The sequence below is a fragment of the Phyllopteryx taeniolatus genome, chromosome 8, assembly GCF_024500385.1.
Source record: "Phyllopteryx taeniolatus isolate TA_2022b chromosome 8, UOR_Ptae_1.2, whole genome shotgun sequence".
NCBI lineage: Eukaryota > Metazoa > Chordata > Actinopteri > Syngnathiformes > Syngnathidae > Phyllopteryx > Phyllopteryx taeniolatus.
Window position 1 is genome coordinate 8,998,732 of NC_084509.1, and position 13,733 is coordinate 9,012,464.

Sequence of the window (13,733 nt, forward strand, 5' to 3'; positions counted from 1 at the left end):
GGGGACAGTGGAAAATTGTGATTCTGTGGTCATCTTCACAATTTTCATCTTTGCAATCACTGGCACCCTTCTGTGTTCGCATCACAATACAGTAAATAAAACAACAAGGCTAGGATATTACTGTATATTATCATCAAAATATACTGAAAAACACAACACAATAAGTATTGACTTGTCATATTAGGTTCATTCGTTTTGTGTTAATACGTGTCACCAAAGGAAAACATTCTCAGCAAATCTATTTAATACATCCTATGAAATTGCTTCTCGAGAGGGTGTTCCCATCTTTGTGTGGGAAGTCACTACCATCTAGTGGACTAAAAAGCAAATATAATTTCTTACAGATTGGTAAGAAGTATTACATTTGATTCCAACTGTGTTACATTTGAATTGTGTGACAAAAATGCCTCACAGGGTTGAGATACCTACTTTTTGAGTAAAGGTCAAAGTCTCCTCAGCCGTATTAAACTGGAATCTCACTTCTATGACTCTAACCTTTACACGATGCTCTTGTACAGTGTGTAGAGGGACAGTAGTGGTATAAAATGTATCTTGAAATGATCCCCCTGAGCAAAATACACATTGTAACATTATGAATCAGTTGATTATCAGAGCAAAACTGCAAACGCCACAGCCTAGGTTGTGTTGTCATTTTGTGACAAAGTAGATTTGCTCTCATTTCACAGCTTAACTTTATGAGAACACTGTGTGATGGAGAAGGTATCCGAAGGACATCATGGCACGGTCTTAAAGGTATTAGGAAAACATTGGCAGAGTGAGGGAAAAAAACATACAGTAACTGCTGCCAGCAGTTGTAATTAAGAAGTCTGACTGAGCTTTGCCACTCTCACTGTGCTGCACATGGAGCTTTGGGAGTCTCACTACACTAATTTTGAGCTCCTTCCACATCTGGATTAAGACGCAGGCCAGCTGTGGCTCGGGCATGGTGCCATCAGGGGTCACTACAGAGCCTGGAGTAACTCCAGCTGTTTGCACGTGGCCCACATGACACAAATAAGCCACTGGGATGGTTTGTTGCAGGAGCCAATAAAGCGTTAAGGAGGGGGGATCAACGGGATTGTCTGCCAGGATGAAGGCTAAAGCTGTGGAAGTCCCAATGTTGAGGCTGAATTAGCAGGACTGCAGCAGTGGCTGACAGCATTTTAGTCACCATATCCCCATATTGATGACAATACCTGATGTGAAGATTACTCCAAATATATACTATATAATCAAGACTAAGGTTAGGAGTAGCTGAAGACATTTATTAGGGTAAAGGAATAACTGTCTTGAACTCACCAGCATTTTGCTGATGTTTCTTGTTATTGTTGAGTCATCAAAATGTAAAAATTCATCCATTTGTATTGTCTTCATTGGTGGTCGTCAGGGCCAGCAAGGCCTTCTCTGCTGACACGAACACTATCGAAAGCACTGACCTATATTTACAACGTAAATTTGAATATTTGTTCTTTGACATTTTATTACTTTGTGAAGTCTGTTCTCCATTTCGTAGTGTTCTTTTTGGCTGCCCTCCAGTACTATATGTAGACTGTAGCTGTTTTGGCCATTAATATTTCAGACTCTGTGTTGTGACCAAACCTCACCTGCCCGAGGCCTTCAGAATCAGTTGTGCTGGCCGATATAACTTATTCAACTATCCGACTGTTTCTTTAACCAATCAGATTTCAAGTTCGCCTCATAGGGCCAGCTACCTGGCCCACAATAATGTCAGAATGTTCAATGCTCTAGAAAAGAAAAACTTGGTACAGCCAAGTTTGATGAGCAAAAGATGTCTGTAGCGATCTGCACAAATTAAAACATGAAAATCAGAATCTCTGGTGAGTAAGATGTCTTCAAATGTTTTTGTTTTTGTCATGTTATCAGATAAATATTGATTCTGAACTGCTCTAAAACATGTATTTGCAGTTATATTGTGTTATTGTTCAATGTTGATGATTTCTATAATGACAATGTGGTTGGATTAAGTTGGGTAAGTCCCCACTGAAGGCCCAGGTACCACATGCACACCACTGATTGTCTTCCATCACTGAAAAGCAGCCTGATTACTTATAAACAGATGAACAAACAAAATATTTTGAACATTTTACATTATATCCTTAGTAGAGGGCTGCCGTCTACGTACTGTAATTTTAGTTAGTTAGTTATTTTGTACCAGGGAAGCAACAAAATAACCAGTTTGTGGTTCACGTACTTCCGGGTGGCACCACTTTGAAATTTGAGGAAACGGGGTCAATGGCTTCAGTCATCATTCCAGCCTTCTTCTCTACCTCTGTACTTTGTATGTGTGAAGTGTCAGTCAAAAAGATGTTACATGAGGTAAATTGCTTCCAAGGGACACAGAATACTGGTCATAATTTACATTTCATCACCTGAGTTGATTTGAAGATCGACATAGTGTTAATTCAGACATAGCTAACATGATCATTGAAGGACTGGCTAATTGACTTTTCTGTTACTTGGATTATTGGCACAGAAATGCTCTTTTGATGGTGGAATGGATAGTGCGTAGAAGAGCCGTCGTTAGCGAGCAGGCTAGTCTTTATGATATGCTAAATTACTCAAAGACAACCCAACCAAACATTTTATACCTGTGAGAAAAGGTCTTCCATAAACCAATCGGTTTGGTTCCCAGTCTGTCCATTTAGAAGTGGCAATTAAATCAGTGTTGCAATCTTCTCTATACAGCTACAGTGGGTACGGAAAGTATTCAGACCACCTTCAATTTTTCACTTTTTTATATTGCAACCATTTGCTAAAATCATTTAAGTACATTTTTTTCCTCATTAATGTACACTCAGCACCCCATATTGGCAGAAAAAAACTTCCATTTTCTACCGCTTATGCAGATTTATTAGTAGAAGCACCCTTTTGACTAATACAGCCATGAGTCTTTTTGGGAATGATGCAACAAGTTTTTCACACCTGGATTTGGGGATCCTCTGCCATTCCTCCTTGCAGATCCTCTCCAGTTCTGTCAAGTTGGATGGTGAATGTTGGTGGGCAGCCATTTTCAGGTCTTTCCAGGGATGTTCAATTGGGTTTAAGTCAGGGTTCAAGAACAGTCCCAGAGTTGTTCTGAAGCCACTCCTTCGTTATTTTAGCTGTGCGCTTAGGGTCATTGTCTTTTTTGAAGATGAACCTTTGGCCCAGTCTGAGGTTCTGAGCACTCTGGAGAAGGTTTTCGTCCAGGACACCCCCACAGCATGATGCTGCCACCACCATGCTTCATTGTTGGGACTGTATTGGACAGGTGATGAGCAGTGCCTGGTTTTTTCCACACATGCCACATAGAATTAAGACCAACAATTTCTATCTTGGTCTCATCAGACCAGAGAATCTTATTTCTCACCTTCTTGGAGTTTCTTGTCTGGTGTTTTTTTTTTTAGCAAACTCCATGCAGGCTTTCATGTGTCTTGCACTGAGGAGAGGCTTCCGTCGAGCCACTCTGCCATAAAACCCCGACTGGTGGAGGGCTGCAGTTGACTTTCTAGAAGTTTCTCCCATCTCCCGACTGCATCTCTGGAACTTAGCGACAGTGATTTTTGGGTTCTTCTTTACCTCTCTCACCAAGGCTCTTCAGAATCAGAAACAGAATCATCTTTATTTACCAAGTATGTCCAAAACACACAAAGGAATTTGTCTCCGGTAGTTGGAGCCGCTCTAGTACAACAGACAGTCAATTTACAGAACACTTTGGAGACATAAAGACATTGACAAAAAACAATTGTGCAAAAAGATGCAGAGTCCTCTAGCACTTAGAGCAGTTCGAATGACTAATATTGCAATAGTCCGGTGCAATGACCATTGTGCAAAGGGCGCTGAGACTTCAAGGAGTGTATGTGGTTTAATGTGACGAGGAGTGCGATAATCTGGGACAATGTTGGTTGTGCAAATGTTACAGATACTCCTCAATCAGTGTGCAAATGGAGCAGATGCTACTCTGGCATGAGTGGCCAGTATATGCAAATAGTGCAGCATGGCGAGACAACTACAGTGAGTGCACGAGAAATACATAATTGGCCCCACAGAAATGTGACAACGAACTCAAGTAAAAAAATTGCCAGCTTGTTGTAATGGAATTATAGGTTAGCTGTTTAAGAAGTTGATTGCAAGAGGGAAGAAGCTGTTGGAACGTCTACTAGTTCTAGTTTGCATTGATCGGTAGCGCCTACCTGAGGGAAGGAGCTGGAAGAGCTAGTGACCGGGGTGCGGAGGGTCCGAGAGGATTTTGCACGCTCTTGTCTTAGTTCTGGCAGCGTGCAAGTCCTCAATGGTGGGTAGGGGGGTACCGATAATCCTTTCAGCAGTTTTGATTGTCCGTTGCAGTCGGAGTTTGTCCTTTTTTGTAGCAGCACCAAACCAGACTGTGATGGAAGAACACAGGACTGATTCGATGACCTCTGTGTAGAACTGTCTCAGCAGCTCCGGTGGCAGGCCGTGGTTTCTCAGAAGCCGCAGGAAGTACATCCTCTGCTGGGCCTTTTTGAGGACGGAGTTGATGTTGGTCGCCCACTTCAGGTCCTGAGAGATTGTAATTCCCAGGAACTTGAAGGTCTCGACGGTTGGCACAAGGCAGCTGGACAACGTGAGGGGCAGCTGTGGCGAAGGATGCCTCCTGAAGTCCACGATCATCTCTACAGTCTTGAGCGTGTTCAGCTCCAGGTTGTGTCGGCCGCACCACAGCTCCAGCCGCTCCGCTTCCTGTCGATATGCAGACTCGTCACCGTCCTTGATGAGGCCGATGACAGTGGTGTCATCTGCAAACTTCAGGAGTTTGACAGTCGGGTTCGCTGAGGTGCAGTCGTTCGTGTAGAGAGAGAAGAGCAGCGGAGAGAGGACACAACCTTGGGGCGCCCCAGTGCTGATGCTGCGTGTGGATGAGGTTGCCTCCCCCAGCCTGACGTGCTGTGTCCTGTCCGTCGGAAAGCTGTAAATCCACTGGCAGATGGCAGGTGAGATGCTGAGCTGGAGAAGCTTGGATGAAAGGAGTTCAGGGATAATGGTGTTGAACGTTGAGCTGAAGTCCACGAACAGGATCCTCGCGTAGGTCCCTGCACTGTCGAGGTGTTCTAGGATGAAGTGCAGTCCCATGTTGACTGCATCATCCGCAGACCTGTTCGCTTGGTAGGCAAACTGCAGGGGGTCCAGCAGGGGACCTGTGACACTCTTGAGGTGGTCCAGCACGAGACGTTCAAAGGACTTCATGACCACAGATGTCAAAGCGACAGGCCTGTAGTCATTCAGACCCGAGATTGCAGGTTTCTTGGGGACTGGAGTGATGGTGGAGCATTTGAAACAGGATGGAACTTCGCACATTTCCAGAGATCTATTGAAGATCTGAGTGAAGACTGGAGCGAGCTGGTCCGCGCAGACTTTGAGGCAGGATGGGGACACATGGTCCGGGCCTGCCGCTTTGTTAATCTTTTGTTGTTTGAAGATGCGTCTCACATCCTGTTCATGGATGGTTAACGCAGAAGTCAGAGGTGTGATTGTGGTCGCGGGTGTGGCCGGTTGGGTGTGTGGTGTGAAACTGTCCTTTTCAAATCTGCAGTAGAAGGTATTCAAGTCGTTGGCTAGTGTACTATTGTTCTCAGCTTGGGGGGATCGTCGCTTGTAATTAGTCAGCGATTGGAATGCATGCCAGACTGATTTAGAGTCGTTTGCGCTGAACTGATTTTCCAACTTTGCTGCATAGATCTTCTTTGCAATGTTAATTTCTTTAGTCAGCTGGTTTCTAGCTCGATTATACAGGGCCCTGTCCCCGCTCTGATATGCATCCTCCTTAGCTTGGCAAAGCTGCTTAAGTTTAGCAGTGAACCACGGCTTGTTGTTGTTGAATGTGCGTAATTATTTTGTTGGTACACAAACCTCTTCACAGAAACTGATATAGGATGTGACAGTGTCCGTATATTCATCCAGGCTGCCAGCTGAATTTTCAAAGACACTCCAGTCTGTGCAGTCTAAACAGCTTTGAAGTTCCATCTTGGCTTCATTGGTCCACTTTTTCACTGTTTTCACTGTAGGCTTCGCGCATTTAAGTTCTTGCCTGTACGTTGGTATTAAGTGAATTAAGCAGTGATCAGACGAGCCCAGGGCTGCACGAGGTATAGCACGGTATGCGTTTTTTACCGTAGTGTAGCAGTGGTCTAAAGTATTATTTTCCCCGGTAGGACAGTCGATGTGCTGCTTGTATTTAGGGAGTTCGTGGTTGAGTTTAGCTTTGTTAAAGTCCCCGAGAATAATGAGGGGTGAGTCCGGGTGTTTTTTTTCAATTTCGTTGACTTGTTCGGCGAGCGTTAGCAGTGCGGCGTTCGTGTTGGCTTGAGGCGGTATGTAGACTCCAGCCAGTATGAACGATGCGAACTCACGTGGCGAGTAGAATGGTTTACAGTTTAAAAATAGCGACTCCAAATGCGGGCTGCAGTGTGTGCTGAGCTCCGTGACGTCCGTACACCATTTTTCGTTGATATAGAGGCATATCCCGCCGCCCTTTGTTTTCGCCGATGATTCCATGTCGCGGTCCGCTCGATGAATGTGGAAGCCGGGAAGCATGACGGCGTAATCGGGTACAGCGTCGCAAAGCCAGGTCTCCGTGAAGCACATGGCCGCGGAACGTCCGAAGTCTTTACTGGTCTTTAACAGAAGATGAAGCTCGTCCATTTTGTTGGGTAGGGAGCGTACATTCGCGAGGTGGATCGACGGGAACGCCAATCTGTGTCCTCTCTTGCGGAGTTTCACCTGAATGCCGGCCCGTTTCCCTCTGTGGCGCCGCTTCCGTCTCCATGCGCCGAAAACCGCGGACGCCACTCCGGTGAGTAACTCGGGGAAAAAACTGAGCGGATTTGCGAAAGTTGGTGACAGAAAGTCCGGAGTAGCCTCCTTGATGGTTAGCAGGTCTCCCCTTAGCAAACACCACAACCTAGGCTGTGGCGTTTGCAGTTTTGCTCTGATAATCAACTGATTCATAATGTTACAATGTGTATTTTGCCCAGGGGGATCATTTCAAGATACATTTTATACCACTACTGACCTTCTCCCCCAATTGCTCAGTTTGGCCGGAAGGCCAGCTCTAGGAAGGGTTCTGATCATCCCAAACGTCTTCCATTTCAGGATTATGGAGGCCACTGTGCTCATAGGAAACTTAAGTGCAGCAGAAATGTTTTTGTAACCTTGGGCAGATCTGTGCCTTGCCACAATTCTGTCTGAGGTCTTCAGGCAGTTCCTTTGACCTCATGATTCTCATTTGCTCTGACATGCACTGTGAGCTGTAAGGTCTTATATAGACAGGTGTGTGGCTTTCCTAATCAAGTCCAATCAGTATGATCAAACACAGCTGGATTCCAATGAAGGTGTAGAACCATCTTGATGATCAGAAGAAATGGACACCCGACCGAGTTAAATATGAGTGTCACAGCAAAGGGTCTGAATACTTATAGCTGTGTGATATTTCAGTATTTCGTTTTTTTAATAAATCAGCAAAAATGTCAACAATTCATTTTTTATGACAATATGGGGTGTTGTGTGTACATTGAGGAAAAAAATAAACTTAAATGATTTTAACAAATGGGTGCAATATAACAAAGAGTGAAAAGGTTAAGGGGGTCTGAAAACTTTCCGTACCCACTGTATTTACGACATCCAATCAATTTATCCACCTCACCCACATTTTCCACTGGATGAATTTAGATTTTTTGGGGGGGAGTAAACAGAAAATCACTATGCTTTTGGGGTATATCTGGCGGTACAACACAAACAGAAGTTTTTGCCATTTTTTTTCAGTTCAAATCAGCCATACTCAATCACTTTCTGCCACCCAGATGTACCCTGGCGCCTATTGTTCACTAACAGTATGGTCTATTGTGGTGTTTATTTACTTACAGTAACTGGAGAGAATATCTATTTTGTCATTGACATTATTGGGGAGTCCTCAGTTTGTGCATTTTTATACTTTAATATTTCTAATCATTTCCCCACAAATTTTACAGAACTTTAGGTAAAATGTATCATAGTAGATATAGTGTAGATTATTCAAGACACTTTCTAATGTTGGAATGGTCCGCACTGCATACAGCTGCATTTTCTTTAAAATGAAATGACTTATAATGCAACTTCATTTCACATGCTTAAATACATTTGGTGATCAGACAGCAGACAGAAGAGACAGAATGCATAGAATAGTAAATTGTTTTAATTCTTTTTTTTTTTTCCTCTTTTTTTTGACCATGCCATCGAACACTGACGCGTACAGAGTTGTGCCTGAATCCACACTGGGAGAACACTTTCACACACGGGTGTTAAAAATCTGCAATGAGGAGGGATTTTACTGCACACATGGCAAGAAGAACAACCCTGATTGGACACCAGCTCAAGCTTTGACCTGGCCCTGAGGTAGACAGACATCGACATATCTAAACGATGCGAATCACAGCCTTGTAGGACACACCAAATAAAAGGACATCTGCATTATCACAACATAGAAAGATTTAAAAAAAACAAAAAAAAAAAACATTTAAAACAAAAGTGCTCTATTTTTTTTGGTCCACTGACTAAACTGGTTGTAGTGCATGTTCAGCATAGATACAGTAAATGTGTGTCATGGCATCAAGTTGCCAGGCTGTGTTGTTGTACACTGTGTTTTCACTCCAGAAACACACCACAGTTTATCTTTACTCTTGACGGCAACTCAATTTAAGAGTTTTTTGCATCGCTCTTGCTGGCAACTTGCATCAGAGTGTCAGCATCACTGTCACAGTATGTTGCTTCCATTTGCAATGTTCCGAGACATGGATATCATCTCAAATTTGGGAGCGAGAAACAAAAATAACACCAATAGCACAGACCCACATACTCAAGCATGTCAACTCCACTAAGAAAAAAGAGGCACAAGGGAGAGGGGCCTTTTTTTTCTTTTTTTATCGGAGATGTATAAAACACACGTTAAAGATGCTTCTCAAATGATACCAAATGTAAACAAGACAGCAAATTACTGTGGTACAAAAATACAACATGTTTAACTCTATAAGGCCCGTGTTAGGCTCACACAGGAAACAACAACGCAGGACAGTCTGTACATGACACGTACTGTACAACACAACTGACACTAACCGCCACGTGTCTGGATTTTCTTTAAATATATATAGATTAAAAAAAACCAACTGCTTTTCATGTTCTATTTTTAACAGTTCTGTGATTTATAAGACATCTAATTATAGACGATGATAAAAAAAAACAAAAAAAAAACACGTCAAAGCCAAGTTGAGCCTCTACATTTTTTTCTTACACTGTTTGACCATTTAAATAGTGACGGTCATTTTTAGGAAATGAAGCCCACAGACGGATTAACAGTTTACCAACAAACGGAAAATGGTGGAGTAGAGCTCGCTCTACCTTAAACTATCCCAAGTGGTGGTAATAACCAGCACATATTTGGTAAAAAAACAAACAAAAAAAACCACATTTAAATAGCAAAACAATTACACTAAATGAAATAGAAGCCTGCTACCTCGAAACCCATGACGCCACCCGCCGCAAGAAGGAACAATTATAGAGATCACGTGTTGTGCGGTCAAAAACATGGCAGCCATTCAAGTAATTACATGCGCAGTAACTAAAATAAAGACAACCGCAAGGAAAAACAAACAGTCACAGACGAGGGGAGACAATGATGTGGGCAATCAAGCTTTCGTGGAATCGTTAGTTCTAGGTTTTCAACAACACAATCAAGGGAGCCACTCAGACAGGTCAGCAAGCCCAGACACTGTTACTATCAAACTGAGTGACAGTCAAAAATTATTCTTTGATCCACCTTATTAAAGGTGACTTTTAACAGTGCAACAATCAGACAACCGCCAATCTTTTATATCCCTTTTTTACAACCAGCATTCTTTAGCTATTTGGATGGCAAAGTAACAATCAATCGGACGTCAAATGCCTTAATCCTTAGTTTGGGTATGTTTACACCTTACAGTTTTTTTCAGAAAGATTGCCATTCACAGCTTTTTCAATGGCAAAAATGAAAACATAGTGGACGTTTTTGACCAGCAGACACATTTTTCTCTATTCTCAATGTCTACGTCTTTAGCCGTCTTTGCAGCCCTGAAATCTTGAAAAAAAAAGCCCTTAAAAATGGCAAAGAAAGAGCAACTGCCACTCACCATGTTTGTGTGGAAAACTGTGAGTTATGTTTAAGGAAATTGAATATTCTCACATAGAATCTCAATTGAATCAAGTCTACCAGCCAGTGATGGCTGATGTCACCTCCTTTTTGCATCTCTGAACTTTTTCACAGTTTTAACACATTTTTGGACTAGTGTTATAAAGACTGGATGTGGTCACCAAACAGTATTATTATTATTAAATGGCACAAATTATGTCATAAATCAATGTTGTTATTGTTTGTTTCAGCACGAGCATGTTGCCTCTCCCAGAATAACATCTCTCTACGTTGCATTTTTATATTTGACCCAGCAAGAGTCAGCACGATTGACTCTGCAAGGTTTTCACCCACTACTTTTCGTCTATGCCCCCGGGTCCAAGACCTGCTCAGACGTAACAGACGTACAGATACGTCTTTTCTATCCTCCAGTCGGCCGGCACCTCCTCCGGTTTGTGGCCCTTTATGTGCTTCTGCATGGCGGCCAGGCTCGGGCAGAAGTCCTGGCAGATGGTGCACTGGTACGGAGACGCGCCGTTGTGAGTGCGCAGGTGCTTGATCATAGCAGAGTAGTCTCTGGACCGTTGGTGACACAGCTTACACTCAAATGGCTTCTCACCTGGAAATATTTATTTAACAATACATTAGACTCTGTAAAGAGGCAGGCAGAGAAGAGCCAATTGAAGTCCCCCATTTCGGTCCAGTGTGTATTTAATGTGGTTGATGTAAAGCAATTTTAAGGTAGCAAGTTTAAGCCTCCATAACACTTGTATTTCTGATTATTAATAAAAGTTGTGATTTGGATTTTAAATGTTTTTTTCCGGATTAGTAGCAAGAATTTAACTACAGACAATACCAGGTGCTTACTTGAAGGCGGGCACATCTATTTGAGAGGAGGCCCACACACGTGATGGAAACACTAATCAAATTACTGTGGCCAGCAGTAATGAATTGTACATACAGTATTGCTCAAAATGTGGCAATAGCTACCTAGTGGCAATTGAAGTGTGTGTGTGTGGGGGGGGGGGGGGGGGGGGGCATCTATTTGGTGAGAGGTGTTTGTGTTTTATTATATATATATATATATATACACACACACACATACAAAATGCTCTTTGCTGACAATGGGCCTCATTCACTACTACCACGTTAAAAGTGCATGTTTTATATTTGTATTTATAATTGAGACAACACACTTTTTAATATATATATAATATATATATATATATATATATATAATATATAATATATATATATATATATGTATATGTATATGTATATGTATATGTATATATATATATATGTATATGTATATGTATATATATGTGTGTGTGTATGTGTGTGTGTGTGTGTGTATGTATGTATGTGTGTATATGTAGCCTGTTCAAAGGTGTCACACGACGTCACGATGAACGCTTGGCCGCCATAGGACGGTCGCCGAGATGTCACCAAGGAACAATCAGAGTAACAATTCTTTTTCAATCAGAGCAACTATTCTTTTCCATTTTTAAAGTAGAAATATCAGCGATCCAATCAGCGATTATTTAAAAAAAAAAAAAATCAAATCAAATATGATAACATGGGACCTCTAAGAATTTTTGTGATCACATTTTCCCTTATTTTGATATGATTGTTGGTTTGATGTTGTGCTAAAATGCAAAACACTGATTACAACATTGTCAATATTTACACATTTCTATTTTTGGGCATCTCTGAGCAGCAATGTTTCATCCATCCATCCATTTTCTACCGCTTAGCCGAGGTCGGGTCGCAGGGGCAGTAGCTTTGTCACTTTCAATTTGGAATTGTGGTTTAATTTTGAAAAATCTCAGCCATTTTTAAGGATCCAAGCCAGAATATATTTGCATGATGAGGATGCCTTTATACTTTTCATGCCAAACCAGATAAAATTTGTACAGTATTTTCCAATAGTATTGAATTTAGTGCAGACATCTTCACCAATGATTAGTCCAAATGTTGTGTTATTCATCCTTTATGTGGATGAATACACCCATGGGTGTTAGTGCAACTGGGTGGTATTAACGTCCCTAACAGCGGCGTGAATGGCCATCTTCTTCTTGGCTCTCACCTGTGTGTACGCGGTAGTGCGTCTCCAGCTGGTGTTTGAGGCTGAAGCGCTTCCCGCAGCTGTTGCACTCGTAAGGCTTCTCTCCCGTGTGGATGCGTTTGTGGCCTCTCAGGGTGCCATCGTCTCGGAAGCAGCTCCCGCAGAATTCACACTCGAATGGGTGATCGCCTAAAAATCAAAACAGCACACACACACAAACAAAAACTCATGTCGTGTCACCACAATGGCCTCCACATCGACGTGGCACATTATCTCGTGAGGGTAGTTTTATCCTTGGCACGACACGCTGAGTTGTATATGGAGCTGTGTCCGAATAGGCCAAACAGGCACATGTGTCGTCGCACGTTGCTAATCTTGTGATACGAGGACACTCCTCTCAGTGGTCCGCTAATGGCTAATAAAAGCCCTCTAGAAGTGTGCTGCTTTCGCCTCTATACTGTAGTTAATCTATTTCTTTCCTCAGCTGATGCCTTGATTCATCTCCAGTGACCTATGTGCCTCATTATCTCAGTGTCCACAGCAACAGCCAAGGCCCAGCATACATGGCTCTCGTCATTACAAGCCAATTCTCCCCCAATATATCCCTCCACCCACCCACCACTGACATTTACAAAATGTTACTTCCAAGCAGAATGACATACAAACAAGATATGCTGTCATGGCTAAAACTACCCTCACTTCTGTCTCTTCACATCAATTATGTATCTCTCCCGTCTAGACATCAAGCCATCCTGACAGCTGAGTGTTATTTAAGGTAAGAGAAGAAAGGGGGACATCTCCTCTGCAAATATCACTCAGTTTCTCGCGGCACTAAAACTCACCCTAGCTAGAACACACAAGAGAAGTCATTTCCATTTGCTTTTACTTCAATATTTATTTGGGTTCCCTCTCTACGCCTCGCATGAACCACACTGGAACTGACAGCCATGAATTTGCACAAGGCCCCGACGGCTGTCTAAGAACCCAAAAACGATGAAATTGCCCAAAATAAGCACCGGCCATAACAGTACAGTGTTGTCACAGCAGAGGTGAGTCATCTGATGCAGAAGCAGGCCAGGAGATGATGCGTGCTAATCAATTAATGGAACAAATTGAGTCATATACAAAGAATACATGCAGCTGCCTGTGTGTCAGAACCCACTGTTGACTCAATGCCCACAAATGCTGTCTTTACAAAAGTCATTTTTATGGGGAGGTATTTAGAGTTCATGTTTATAGAAGTGAAACTTAAAAGTCAGTGTTAAAGTGTGTAGTTCAACCACCATTTTGGGGTGAAAAATATGTCTCAAAAAGTCGGAACAAAAACATCTTTTTTTCTTTTTCTTTTGCCACCATAGAACGGTACCAATGACGTCACACAGGAAATGTATTAATGATAACCATGGAATGAGAAATGCGGCTTTGCTCAATGCAATATAAGTAATACAATCATTAAATTATTGTAAATAGTATGCAGCTGAAAACACGATG

General features: G+C 42.3%; 1 protein-coding gene and 1 long non-coding RNA gene across 3 annotated transcripts in view; both read right to left on the reverse strand.

The window, feature by feature from the left end:
- Positions 1 to 2,827: 2,827 nt before the first annotated feature.
- Positions 2,828 to 4,317, reverse strand: LOC133481807 (uncharacterized). The gene is made up of 3 exons (XR_009789618.1): positions 4,194 to 4,317; positions 3,371 to 3,595; positions 2,828 to 3,285 (listed from the first exon to the last, which is right to left on the reverse strand). It is a non-coding gene; the product is annotated as an uncharacterized LOC133481807 (long non-coding RNA).
- A 3,872-nt stretch (positions 4,318 to 8,189) lies between these two features.
- The window catches only part of zbtb16b (zinc finger and BTB domain containing 16b), a 44,703-nt gene continuing 39,159 nt past the window's right edge, over positions 8,190 to 13,733 (reverse strand). For both annotated transcript variants that reach the window (XM_061781290.1, XM_061781291.1), the window contains exons 6-7: positions 12,264 to 12,431; positions 8,190 to 10,793 (exon numbers count right to left, since the gene is read on the reverse strand). In XM_061781290.1, the coding sequence (XP_061637274.1) occupies positions 10,564 to 10,793; positions 12,264 to 12,431 (398 nt within the window). In that variant the 3' untranslated portion in view covers positions 8,190 to 10,563. The remainder of the gene's footprint in view (positions 10,794 to 12,263; positions 12,432 to 13,733) is intronic.